The sequence below is a fragment of the Papio anubis genome, chromosome 2 (assembly GCF_008728515.1).
Source record: "Papio anubis isolate 15944 chromosome 2, Panubis1.0, whole genome shotgun sequence".
NCBI classification, from domain to species: Eukaryota; Metazoa; Chordata; class Mammalia; order Primates; family Cercopithecidae; genus Papio; species Papio anubis.
Window position 1 is genome coordinate 31,818,668 of NC_044977.1, and position 14,443 is coordinate 31,833,110.

The 14,443-nt window shown below is 44.0% G+C and overlaps 1 protein-coding gene across 1 annotated transcript in view; it reads left to right on the plus strand.

Annotated features, from left to right (window-relative positions):
- The window catches only part of C2H3orf52 (chromosome 2 C3orf52 homolog), a 32,745-nt gene that overhangs the window by 16,162 nt on the left and 2,140 nt on the right, over positions 1–14,443 (plus strand). The window contains exons 3-5 of the mRNA XM_003893915.5: positions 56–183; positions 7,863–7,933; positions 11,283–11,464. Coding sequence (XP_003893964.1) covers positions 56–183; positions 7,863–7,933; positions 11,283–11,464 — 381 coding nt within the window. The remainder of the gene's footprint in view (positions 1–55; positions 184–7,862; positions 7,934–11,282; positions 11,465–14,443) is intronic.

Sequence of the window (14,443 nt, forward strand, 5' to 3'; positions counted from 1 at the left end):
ATTATATACAGGTGTTTTTTGTGTTTTTCATTTCCACCTCCCCTACTCTCTTTAGTAACTTATGTTGATGAAGATGAAAATGAAATACTTGAATTATCATCAAATAAAACATTCTTGGTCATGCTAAAGATTCCAGAGGAGTGTGTCGCCGAAGAGGAATTGCCTCACCTGCTCACCGAAAAGGTAATTCCATCTTATATACTTGCCTGAGGAGTTATTGACATTAGAATATGAGTTCTGCTAGAATAATTGGCATAGAGCTATAGAGTAAGTAGCTTCAATTTTGGATTCTTTGTCTGGATTTTAGCAGAAAATGATGCTTATAAATATATTTTATGACCAAATACCACATGTTCTTACTTACAAGTGGGAGCTAAATGATGAGAACACGTGGGCACGAAGAGAGGAACAGACATTGGGGTCTACTTAAGGGTGGAGGGTGGAAAGAGGTAGAAGAACAGAAGAAAAAAAAATAACTATTGGGTACTAGGTTTAGTACCTGGGTGACAAAATAAACTGTACAACAAACCACCGTGACACGAGTTTACCTATATAGCAAACCTGCACGTGTATTCTCCTGAGCCTAGAATACAACTTTGTTAAAATATAAGTAAATGTCTTTACTTATGTAGTGCAAAGCCAGAGGGAAGAGTCCTGGCCTCCAGCTTCATAAATGCTGGAGGACACTGTTCTTTTTACTCCCTCAAGTCCTATATTGAATTCAACCTGTGGTATTCACTGAGGGTCTGCGATGTGCTAGACAGCATGCCAAGTGCCAGGGCCACATTGTCTGTGCCTTCAGTGGTCTCACAGTCCAAGTACAGGAAGTGACTAAAAAGATAGTTTTATAACAGTGTGATATGTTCTAGTGTGTTTTACAATGGCAAAGGAGGGGCATCTGAGCTACCTGAGGTGAAGATGAAGGCATGAAAGGCCTCTTAAGTGAAGTGATGCTCAGGATTAGTTTTGAAATGAGATAGGAATGTTCTAAATAAAAAAGCCTGAGACATTGAAGGATCTGCATAGTATGTACTGTGGCCTTCCCGTGCTTTGTGGTGACGGCTTGCAGAGATGAGGCTAAAAAGGAAGGCAGGGGTCAGGTCATGAAGGCTTTCCCACTCTTCGGTAAGGCACCAAAATATTTTAATCAGCAGATTTACACAGTTAGATTTTTCCTTTTAGCCTTTCTGTGTTTTGGTGGAGAATGCCAGGAGGAAGAGATCAGTTAGAAGGTGTTACAGTAGTCCAGGTGAGAAACGAGGGAGGCTTGAACTAGGGCAGTGTCAGGAAAATAAGGAAGATTTGCGTGAGATTTAAGAGGTATTCTCGCTCAACAAGAGTCCGTGACTGATTGGGTGGTGGTGAGGAGAGCATGACTCCAGGCTCTGGTTGAGTGATTGGGCAGATGGATGACGGTGTCAGTCATGGCGTGAGAAACCCAGGAGAATGAACCCTCTGTGGAAGACGGAAGCTCTGCAGCCAGAGTAGGAGGGTTGGGTGGAGCATCCCAATCATCCTGTCAAAGACAGGGTGGTTCACAGCCAGACCCAGAAATTTTGATAAGAAAATCTGGGCAAGAACAGCCCAGCCTCCATTAGATTCTTCTCTGCCATTGCTAGGTTGAATGGAGTGAGTGCTATTTAACTTCCATTCGATTTGATTCCTACAAAAGCTCCTGAAGAGGCGATTCCATCTAGGTCACATCAGAGTCAGTTTCTGGGTACCCATGCATGAGAGGTAATTGCTTCTTTTATCACAGGAGTTTGTATCCTGTGATGATTACTCCAGGTTTCTCTTCCTCCTTCTCTTCATTTATGTCTTTAAATTTTTTTAGGTTGTTTAAATTTATTCATTTTATTTTTATTTTTTATTTCCATAGGTTTTGGGGGACCAGGTGGTATTTGGTTACGTGAATAAGTTCCATAGTGGTGATTTCTGAGATTTTGGTGCACCTATTACCTGAGCAATGTACACTGTACCCAATTTGTAGTCTTTTATCCCTCACCCCCGCCACCCTTTCCTTCGAGTCCCGGAAGTCTCTTCATTTATGTCTTATCTTCAGCTCCCTTTTCTCCTTTCCTTCCACTTGCTTCCTGGGGCAAGTTGTTGAGTGAGACGCTTCTTGCTACTTTCCTCTTGGCTGCTTTTTTAATGGAGAGGTTTTGCATTTGCTGAGCAGAAATAAGAGGAGTCAGCATCCACATGTGTTACCTGTTGCAGAGTGGACTGTCTATTTCAAAGGTGAATTGAAGGGGGGGCCTGCCCCTCCACACCTGTGGGTGCTTCTCGTTAGGTGGATTGAGAGACTTGAGAAAAGATATGAGACACAGAAACAAAGTATAGAGAAAGAAAAGGTAGGCCCAGGGGACCGCGCTCAGCACACAGAGGACCTGCGCTGGCACCGGTCTCTGAGTTCCCTCAGTATTTATTGATCATTATCTTTACCATCTTAGAAAAGGGGAAGTGGCAGGACAATAGGATCATAGTAGGGAGAAGGTCAGCAGTAAGACATATAAATAAAGATCTCTGTGACATGAATAAGTTTAAGGAAAAGTGCTGTGCCTTGATATGCATATGTAAACATCTCCATAAATCTTTTTAGTGCACAAAGAGCAGCATTGCCGCTAGCAAGTCCCACCTTCAGCCCTAAGGCGGTTTTCTCCTATCTCAGTAAATAGAACATACAATCAGGTTTTACACCAAGCCGTTCCATTGCCCAGGGACGGGCAGGAGACAGATGCCTTTCTCTATCTCAACTGCCAAGAGGCCTTCTTTCCTCTTTTACTAATTCCTCAGCACAGACCCTTCACGGGTGTCAGGCTGGGGGACAATCAGGTCTTTCTCTTCCCACGACGCCATATTTCAGACTATCACATGGGGAGAAACCTTGGACAACACCTCGCTTTCCTAGGCAGAGGTCCCTGTGACCTTTGGCAGTGTACCCGTCCCTGGGTACTTGAGATTAAGAGAATGGTGATGACTTTTAACAAGCATACTGCCTTCAGGCACTTGTTTAACAAAGCACACCCTGCACAGCCCTAAATCCATTAAACCTTGAGTCACCACAGCACATGTCTCTTGCAAGGACAGGGTTGGGGGTAGGGTTACAGATTAACAGCATCTCAAATACAGAACAAAATGGAGTCTCTTATGTCTCCTTCTTTCTATATAGACACAGTAACAGTCTGATTTCTCTATCTTCTCCCCACATAAATGAATGTTCATTTTTCATCTTACAACCGTATCTCTTGCACGGAGTCAGACACGAGGAAATTCTCCAGGTATTTTGGGCTCATCAGTAGGTAGTGGCAAAGGAACAGGGACTGACATTGATGCCTGCAGTGGGTCCACAGATTTCTTTGAGCCAGTTTCTTCTCTGATAAGTAGAAATCAGTGCACTTTCTCTGTTTAACTCAGGTGCAAATGAGATTACATAAAAATAACTTGAGAAACATTTTAAAAGAATTATATTGGGCCGGGCGCGGTGGCTCATGCCTGTAATCCCAGCACTTTGGGAGGCTAAGGCGGGTAGATTACGAGATCAGGAGATTGAGACCATCCTGGCTAACACAGTGAAACCCCGGTTCTACTAAAACTACAAAAAATTAGCCAGGCGTGGTGGCAGGCACCTGTAGTCCCAGCTACTTGGGAGGCTGAGGCAGGAGAATGGCATGAACCCGGGAGGCGGAGCTTGCAGTGAGCCCAGATCGCGCCATTGGCCTGGGCAACAGAGACTCGGTCTCAAAAAAAAAAGAATTATTTACACATGATCAAAGTAAGGCGTAGTGAAGTGACAGATTCCTGCCCTTCATTCCCCAACCAAATATGCTCAGGAACAAAAATTAGCACCTAAAGGTATTCCTGTCTTCTTGTCAGGTCAAGAACTCCTTTCTTCCATTAGGTCAACTTCCAGAAGTTTATGGATATAAAAGGTAAATGGAAGTGAGTATTTGTGGAGGAAAAACTATTTTTTTCTCTATACCCACATTCAATGCAGAACACTTCTGTGGCCACATGTGTGTGTTTTTTTTTCCACACCAACCAATTATCTGCCACCAGCTGTGTATCCTACAATCCAGTTCAATTCTGACATGATCTGCCTGGAGTTAGTGCAGACCCCACAGTTTAAGGGTTCAGCCTCACAAAACTTCCCTCACTTAACATGCCAGTTACAAGTCTAGGTTGTCACTTGTGCTTCTGACCAACCAGCTGCAAATCTGAGGTTTCCAAAACCTCCGCCTTGGGTTTGATCATTTGCTAGAATGGCTCACAGAGCTCAGGGAAGCATTACATTTATGGGTACACTGTAGAGAATAGAGCATATCAAAAGCCAGATGAAAAGGTACATAGGATGGACATGTGGGACGGAACGTGGGTGTCCATGTCCTTTCAAGTGTTCCACCCTCCCTGTAAATGTGGTCAGCCACCTGGGAGCTCTCCAAACTCTGTCTTTTAGGGATTTTTATGGAGATTTCATCACATAGGCATGATGGATTATTATGCATTATTATGCTGGAGAGAACTTGCTCTCCAGCCTCTCTCCCCTCTGGAGGATGGGGGTGGAGGTGGGGCCAAAAGCTTCAGATTTCTTCCTCTTCTTCTTTTTTTTTTTTTTTCTCGAGACCGTTTTCACTATATTGCGTGGGCTGATATCAAGCTCCTGGCTTCAAGTGATTCTCCCTGCTAGTCTCCCGAGTAGCTGGGATTACAGGCATGCACCATCCCACTCCATCACACTGGCTGAAAGTTCCAAGCTTCTAGCTGTGGCATGATCTTTCTGATGATCAGCTCCCATCCAGCAGCCCACCAAGAGTTGCCTCATCAGAAATAAAGACACTCCTATAACCCAGGAAACTGCAAGAGATTTAGGAGCAGGTCTGTGTCAGGAGCTGGGGTAAAGATCAAATGTTAGCGTAAAAGATGTACCTGGCACCCGTGTCACTCAGGAAGTAACAAGGGTTTTAGGAATTCTGTGCCAGGAACTGGGGCAGAGACTAAATGTATATGTATTTTTATTATATCACAGTATTGGAACTTTATGCCCTTTCCCTTGGCTTTTCTAAACACAGGCCCTGCCATGTGTCATTGCCACAGTTTTTTCCTCTCAGGGTTGGGGCTGTTACTCTGCTTAAGCCAGCGTGTTAGTTACATGCGAACCAGCACACCTTGTGCATGGGTTAGGAGCTAATGATGGCACCTCTCTTATTCTGGAAGCTGGTCTCTAATTAGCCACCGCATCAGACTCAGCTAATCAACTCGCTGAGCTCCTTGCTTAGTTTGCACCAAGCCCCGTAGACATTGTGTGGGAGACACCAGACTAAGGGTTGAGGAACCTCCCTATTTCACTTCTTTGGGCCCAAAGTGGACAGTGTGACTAACAGCTCCCCAAATATAAATATGTCCTAAGTACAGCAGAGGAGCATGATCAAAAAGAATCTTTAAGTGAACACAAAAAGTGATCTAGTCTACCACTCCATATGTTACCTCAAAATTTTAACTTAAAAATTTTGCTGAAAGCCCTTATGTGCAAAACACTGTGCTGGGCCCTAGAGATTAATAAAGGAAGGAAGGGAAGGAGGAATCAGAGAAGACTGGAAGGCAAGATAGATATCACCCCTGCCATAGGAATCTCAGTCCAAAAGGAAGAGAGAGACATGAGTGCTTGACATTGGTGCTTGAAAAGATCCTCCTCTACGGCATCCTCATTCTCCTCCCCATCACAGCATTCCTGTGAAAGCTGCTTTCCTACTTCCTGGGTTTTTTAAATGGCTGTCAGCCTATCGGCAACATCCTGTGCACTGGGACTTAAGAGCTGTACAACGACCCAGTCATTTTCTTCTTCAGGAGACAGTTTCCTTCGTTGTATCTATATCCATTTCATCTTCACTGGGTAGTGTGGTAAGATGGGAAGAAGCTGGTTTTTAGTGTTCATAACACGTAGGATTGAATGTTGGCTTCTCCATTTACTAGCAGAGTGACCTGGGACAGGTTTTCTTCATCTCATGGAATGGAGTGCTGTTTTATTTTCCAGTAAAAAGGGGAGATATGTTTTAATGCCTGTTATGCCAGGTTTTTATAAAGATCACGACAATAATGACAAGATTAGAAGAGCAGAAATAGCAGGCACTCTCATCTTTTGTTCTCTCTTTGAGAGATGGGCTGTACATGTTGAATTAAATGGGAGTGTATTGTGGAAGTGCAGCGTCCTTGACATTCCATTCAGAGTTGAGGGGAAGCAAGGTGAACTCTCCCTAGGGCACTGCTGTTTTTGTATGTTTGACTGCTTGTTATTGAATAAAGTAATAGGTCATTAAGCCATAATGGCGGTAGCTGGGGATGGCACATGTTCCTGAGTACTACTAGTTTAGGATTCAGACCTCTGAAACACAACTACTCAATGCCTGGAAAAAGATGTGTGTAACATAATATCACCAACTAGTATCCAGAATATAAAACTAACCACTTCAGCTAGATGAGAAAAAGATAGATAAGCCAAGGGAAAGAAAGGAAATGAGTGAGAAGTTCAGAGATGAGAAGTCCCAGAGTTAATAAACATATGAAAAGATGTTCAACCTCACTAGTAAGTGAGGCGGTACAGATTAAAATAACGTGAAGCACTATTTTATACTCCTCAGAGTGGAGAAAATTTAAGTTTGGTAACACTAAGTGCTGGTAAGGATGTGGCAAATGGATATGTATACATTGCTAGGAGGCAAGGGAAAGGGAGAGCAATTTTGTGAAGTTGGAGAGGAACCTACCCTTGAACCCAACAATTCCTTTTCTTGGCATATGCCCATTGGAAACTCCTGCGTGCCCAAGAAGAGATGCACAGAGAAATTAAGGATGATTGCTTCAGCATAGGTTGTAATAGGGGGAAATTGGTAATAATGCATGTGATCATCAGTAGGGGAATGGATAAGCTGGTATACTCATTTAAACGAATCTATGCAGGAGTTAGGTAAATGCCTTTTATTGAGATTTATTTTATGAATAAATCTTAAATGTAATTTTGGTGAAAAAAAGCAAGGTTTAGAAGATTTTGTAGAATATGGTGCCTTTTGTTTGAATAAAAACACAAATTATATTTTGTTATGATTACATAAATAAGTAGCAATTTGTTAAAATATGCAAGGAAAGGATGCATGCCAGCTTCAGAATGATGGTTAGTACTAAGGAAGAGAGAGAGGAGGAGCTGAATGGTATGTAGGGGTCATTTTAGCTTTATTTTGTTTCTTAAATTAAAGGGCCAAACCCAATATAGCAAACTGTGAAGACACGAAAGCTAGGTAGTGGAAACACAGGTGTCATTATTTTTTATGATGCTTGCAATATTTCATGCATAAAATAAAGCCTCCATATTTTTGCAATTCCCCTGTTTGTCTCTTTGTCCAGGGGATGTGCTAGACCCGTGGCTTAGCATGGCTGTTTGTCTTTATGCTGAAGCTCTGGAGAAGGGAGAAAGAAGCCCTGGCTAAGCAATGTCCCAGGTGCTAAGTGGTCTGTGCTGCTGCTGTCCAGCAGCCATTTTGGGGTCTTCTCTCCTTCCCATGGTCTGTGAGGTCTGTGTGGGCTCCAGCTGCTGACATTCTCACCACCAAGGCCACAGGGTGCCAGTGCAACTTCTGAGAGAAGCTGAGTCATTTGGTCCTTATAAATGTGGTTCTTTTGAAGTAGCGTTAACTTGAGTTTTGGTTTATGGTAGGCTCAAACCTTCCTATTTCTCGATCCAGAGCTTCCAGATAAGTTGATTCCAGTCTAGAATGGAATCTCCTCTGCCATAGAAGTAGTTTTGCTTTGTCAGGTGTTGTGTAATATAATCTGTCAGTAATGTGTGTGGTTTAATTTGCTTCTGTTTGTTTTAGCTCACTGATGTGTACAGTACATCGCCCTCTCTGAGTCGTTATTTTACTTCAGTTGAAATAGTGGACTTCAGGTAAGAGTGTGGAACATTACATTTTGCTCTCTTTCTCTGGAAAGAGATCCCCCCCACCCCACCCTTCATCATTTACCTAGCAGGGCTTCCCAGAGCCTCAGAGCATGAAGGGAACCCATAATAGAATCACAGAAATCACAGAATGTCAGTGCTAGGAAGGTCTTTTATACCAACAGGCTTGACTCCCTTATTTTACAAATGAGAAAAAAGAAGACCAGATTAATGGTATGATTCGACCAGGGTCACACAGAATAGAGGAAAAGCCAGTCCCAGGTAAACGATTCCTGTTCAACAATGAATGCTCAAATAAGCTAAGGGTAGAAGTAGAAATAGATCTCAGGTAATGCTGTGATATGAGTGATATAATCTATGTATAGGTGTATAGGCATTTGCTTCTGAGGAGCACAAGTAATACAGGAGTATATTCTCCTTGTTTAGTATTAAAGATGTAAAGAGGGGCCGGGTGTTGTGGCTTATGCCTGTAATCCCAGCACTTTGGGAGGCCAAGGCGGCCGGATCACTTGAGGTCAGGAGTTCAAGACTAGCCTGGTCAACGTGGTGAAAGCCTTCTACTAAAAATACAAAAATTAGCCAGGTGTGGTGGTGGGTGCCTGTAATCCCAGGTACTCGGGAGGCTGAGGCAGGAGAATCTCTTGAATTCGGGAGGGGAGGTTGCAGTGAGCTGAGATTGCGCCAGAGCACTCCAGCCTGAGTGACAGAGCCAGACTCTGTCAAAAAAAAAAAAAGAAGAAGAAGAAGAAGACATAAAGAGGTATGCACAGGAAAAGCCTACCTTCTGCCTCCTTTCTTCTCCACTGCCACTACCAATAACTAATGCCATTCCCTTCCATGGAGTTAATAGCTGTCAAGAGTTGAGTGTAATTACTTCTGTTCATGTATCTATTATAGGCACCACAGATACCACACACACATAGGATATACACACCCATATGTATTTTTTATTTTTTAAATTTCCTCCTCATCTTTAATGTTCTTGAGATGTAGGCATTAGGATATATGTGTGTAAAGTCAGTTTATTATCCTTTTACATCATTGGGACTATTGGAGATGACTTAAAATTTACATCAAAGCTTCATTATCCATGATGCCTGAGATGTCTCTGGAATATGACCATCAAAAGTTGTATTATATTAAGAGTCCCCTTTCAAACTATACGTTCTCCAAACCCTAATATTAGCAGACCTGGGAGGGGAGGCACATAAAGCAGGTGGTAGGTAGCACTATGGTATGGGGCCAAACAGACCTGAAGTCTACAGATACATATGGGGCAGGCTGCCTTTGATCTCCTTCTTTAAAGACTCCCAACAGGCTGGGCATGGTGGCTGTGGCCTGTAATCCCAGACCTTTGGGAGGCCGAGGCAGGCAGATCACAAGGTCAGGAGATTGAGACCATCTTGGCCAACATAGTGAAACCCCGTCTCTACTAAAAATACAAAATTAGCTGGGCATGATGGCGCGTGCCTGTAACCTCAGCTAGTCAGGAGGTTGAAGCGGGAGAATCGCTTGAACCAGGGAGTCAGAGGTTGCAGTGAGTCGAGATCGCACCACTGCACTCCAGCCTGTGACACAGAGAGACTCAAACAAAACAAAACAGACCCAATGTACATGATACTTATGGTGACATCTCCTCACTTTGTTTCAAGAAGTCCAGGCAGGGGTTCTAAAGTATTGAATTGAGGAAGAAAAGCCATTGCTTCCCAAAAGGTGCTGCTGCACATGGGTGGAAGGCGGCTAAATCCTCGGCACATGCATTTGTTTTTACAGGGGCATCATGACCTCAGCCCTGGACTAGCCCAACTAGAACCTAGAAAAATGCCCTTTGGCTTATTGGCTGCTAGACTCACTCCAGTGGTGGGCAGCTGGGGGAAAGGCCCTGAAAATTGCTCTTTTCTCAGAATTCAGCCTTACATAAATTTACCCTGTTATCTGCCATGGGGGATTAGGATGCGCTGGCCAGGCCAAGCTAGGTGGCCTGATTTTCCCATTCAGCTTCTGACCTGGTCTTCTGAAGGTCAGACTCTAGCCCTCTCCATTAGCCAGCCCAAGTCCTGCCTCTGGGAATGCAGGGTGGCTGGCTGTGTAGGTGTTGATCCTCATTAGCGATAATTAGAGGGCAGAGCTCAGGGAACAAGTTATGACAACTGCAAACTAGAGTAGCTGGATTGCAGTTTGAAAGTGCATTTTTCGGCTTTCCTGTAGGGCATCCTTGAAACTATGAGTTTCTTGAGAGTCCTGACTCTCCATTATTCATCTGATCTGCAGGATGTGGCACATCTCCCAGCCGTAGCAGAGTTTATAAACTCAATTGTCAGCCACCGTGTAAGATCCAAGAATAGCGGCCTGTGTGACCTGTGGCCAGAAGAGGGAGCTCTTTGCCTGTCCTTAGCAGGGGCAGTGGCCTGATTCACACTAATGGGCCTGGTGCATCTGCAAAACTTCCCCAAGGTGATAGTCTCCGATGTGGCCTTCTGCTCGTTATTTTATTGCTGGTTCTTAATCTGGCCCATCTTGAACCAAAGTAATAGGATAACTACGAATAAACTAAATGTTGAAGTAGCATTTAAAGAGTAGCATTAGACACTAATTAATGGAGGGTAGCCCTTGATTATTTTTATTTTGGAAATAGGAAAAAATGTTCTAGGAAGATGAAAATTCCCTTTCCTTAGGTCCCATTACTGAGAGTTACAGGGCTTGGTTATCTTGCCCTAGGGGCCTCTGGAAATGGGACAGAAAAGTTTCTCACTTTGGGGACAAACCAGGGAAGCCTGATTTGTTGCTGATACACAGGGTGGTCTCTGTCAACATTCAGAAGTTCTGGACCCAGCCAATGGTAGGAAGCTTTGACTGTGCCTTAAACATTTTCATAGGTCAAATAAAGAACTGATTAAACTAAAGATCCCTGGCACACCTTTGTCGGGGCAATGCTGAGAACATGAAGAAGGAATGTGTGTGGAGAAAAGGGGAGGCTTCCCTGGCTTGCCTCCAGGGATGAAGGCTGGGGTTGGAACAGATGATGGGCGAAGCTTGGGATCTTCTCAGCATCTTGACCGGAGATGGGCTGCACCTCTCCCTCTGATGGCCTCTCCCAGTGGATTCCTAGAGGATGGGTACTAGGTGGAAGGAGGAGGTTAGGACCACCTCAACTTTTTGTGATGAATCTATGGAAAAGGATTCTTACAGGACACTATGTTCTTCCAGGACAGAACATTCTTTGCTATTTTGTACTGGAAGAACATGCAAAACTTTAAAAAAAGTTATTGCTTAAGTTCATTTCTTGAGTTGTAGTGTGATGCTGTCTATGCTTTAATGTCTCTGGTTTGCCTTTCAGTGGTGAAAATGCCACAGTAACCTACCACCTGCAGTTTGGGGTTCCATCAGATGATGAAAATGTTATGAAGTATATGATGAGTGAGGAGTTGGTGCTGGGCATTTTGCTACAGGATTTCCATGATGAGAACATACCTGGTTGTGAGAGTCTGGGGCTTGATCCGGCATCCCTCTTGCTCTCTGGTAAGTAGAGCAGGTAAAGAAGTCAGAGCTGTGACGATAAACAGGTGAACCAGATTGGAGGTGACTCAAACCAATTGAGTCAGATTGGTTTGGTTCGATTTGGGAACTTTGGTGACTTGGTACTGTGTCAGACTCTTCATTTCTTTACTCGTCCCCTCAGCGCATGGTGTTGCTGTGAGGTGATGTTCCCCTCTCTGTGGAGGCTACACAGTCCGTGCCCTCCATAATTACACAGCGTAGTTGGGGAACAGTTATGGAAAAGATAATTCAACCATAAAGATGAACATTGCTACATGTTTCCTCATGCAGTTCACCCACATTCTAAGCCCTGTATCCTACTTTACAACATGATTAGCAAACTTTATGGAGACACTGGTTGCCCAAGAGAAGTAAGAATTGAAGAATTTGAAATAAGTGATACAGCTAAATTGCTCAGAGTATCTTAATATGGGGAACCTATTTCTTTTTCTGTTGAAGGCCACTGAGACCATTAAGAAATTAATAGGGACAAGTTTATTCCTTTCCTTAGAAAATTATGACAAATTTACTCGTCAACTTTTAAAATTAAGAACAGAACAAGGAAATAGATATGTTGTTTAATAAATGTAACAAACACCCCATTTATCGGAATATGAGAACTTTTAACCCTCGGAACAAAACCTGGCAGAAAGGAAGGTCGGAAGGCCAAATGGCTTCAGGCCCTCAAAATGTCCTTCCATTGCTTTGTAGTGAAGCTCTGGCCTTTGCTGCTGATCTCAGTTTCTGATACCTGGCTCGGAGGCTTGTTTGCTCTTATTTAGCCCATAATGCCAACAATCTTGAATATTTTATGTTCTCATCCACAGTCCATCAGAATCACTTTCTCCACTTTAGTAGGTTCTCAGTAAATACTAGTTGAATGAATGAAAGGCAAATTAGAAGTAGTTGTGGTTGGCAGCAGGTGCATTAACGGTCTAGAATCAAAAGCATGAAACAGGGGGTTAAAAGCACACGTGTTAGTGCATAGTACAAGACAAGGTGTTTATTATGATGACACTGTTTCTTGAGGATGAGAGGCAAGAGTAATGTTGGCCTAAGAAGGCAGAACGTTATGTAAAACAGTTCTTAAGAATGCCATTCAGAAGGCCAAATTTAGCTCACTGGAAATGTCTCATAAATGGAGATCCTCCTCACAGAGCATCCTGAATAAAGTGTGTCTGTGGGTCAGGCAGACAATATATGTGTGTGGAGTGAAGAGGTTATGCCCCAATTACAGTAATTTTAAAAAGAAAAAAAAAAAAAGGCCAGGTGCGGTGGCTTACGCCTGTAATCCCAGCACTTTGGGAGGCTGAGGCAGGTGGATGACATGAGGTCAGGAGTTTGAGACAAGCCTGGCCAACATGGTGAAACCCCATCTCTACTAAAAATACAAAAATTAGCCGGGCATGGTGGTGAGTGCTTGTAATCCCAGCTACTTGGGAGGCCGAGGCAGGAGAATCGCTTGAACCCGGGAGGCAGAGGTTGCGGTGAGCCGAGATTGCGCCATTGCACTCCAGCCTGGGTGACAAGAGCGAAACTCCGTCTCAAAAGAACAAACAACCAATAAACAAACAAAAAACCACAAACCTTCAGCCTCCTCCTGTGTAAAGAGGCCTGCGATGCCTGTGGGGGCTGCTGCTGTGCTGTGGTTGGTCTTGATTTTCTTAGGCCCCTTGCAAAAATTGTTACTGACTCCTTCCAAATGGAGGCCAGGGAGGTGGGCAGAGGTCTGAGGAAAGGTTTAAGAGGCTTCCGAGGCTGAGAGGTTCATACAGCACAGGATAAAGGGCAGGCTGCTTATGAGGCCTGAGGAGGGCTCCCAGAAGACCCTGAGCTTGGCCAAAGAGACTCAGCCGTTTCCCCAGGGCTCGGTGCTCCAGCAGGAGCTGGGGAAGCAGCTATGAGTGGAACAAAGTCTCTGCTCTTCTGGAAGTTGCACTGTTTCTCTCAGACGTTTCTTCTGACGGGACATGCTGAGAAAATGTGGGGTTTTCTGTGACCCCATGTCCCACTTTCCAGAGCATGAATGTGCAATATTTGAGCCATTTTATGTTTTCAGAATGTAAGTGTCACTGCCCTCTGAAAGGGAAGGGTACACAGAGAAGCAGTTGGGAAATAGGGAAAGAAGAAGAGGGACTCATCGCAGGCAGGCAGGCAGGCAGATGGGGGATGAGCGCAGAGGCAAACTCTAGAGACAGGGAAGATGTGTCAGGGAGAGGCCCAGGGCCCTTGGAGGGACCAAGAGGGATGGAGTGAGTTCTTTCGCCAGTTTCCCCGTGCACGTGAGCTGTGGGCTTGGGGGATTGCCACCCCCGCCCTGTGATTAGCTGGGCAACTAGTTTCCCACAATGGTAATGTTCTCAGTCTTCAAAGAGCAAAGATTCTTAACATTGTTTGGTTTGTTTGCCCCTTAGAGAATCTGAAGGCAGCCGTGTACCTTCTCCCCAAGGAAAAAAAAAATGTACACACCTCTCCCCACAACACAAAATTGTACAGACAATTTCAGGGATTCCGAGTATTTCCCTGAGGCCAGCCTATGGTCCATTTGGGGTTTGAATATGTGCACTTTAGAAGCAGAATCTGAAATTAGATTGTAATTTGGATTCCTGAGGGGTTTTTGTGTGTTTGCTTCTTATTCTCTAATTTGGAAATACGGCGATTATTTTGACCTAACTGCATGCATATTTGGATGCCTTATAAAAATAAAAACTTTCCTTAAAATATCACAATAAAGGAATTTTTTAAGTCCATTGTCCCTCACCCTTCCCTGTCTTTGATCTTCACCTCCTAGAAGAGTGGGGCCCTGGGCTAAGAGGGGAAAGTCTGTTTTACAAAGGTCAAAGGAAAGGTCAGCATCCTGAGTTACTTCGGACACAGAGGAGGTACTTGGTATGTTCTCACATGGGAAGGAGTCAGCTAGTAGACTGAGTAGGGAAAAGGGACAAAACCAGGATTTTTGTG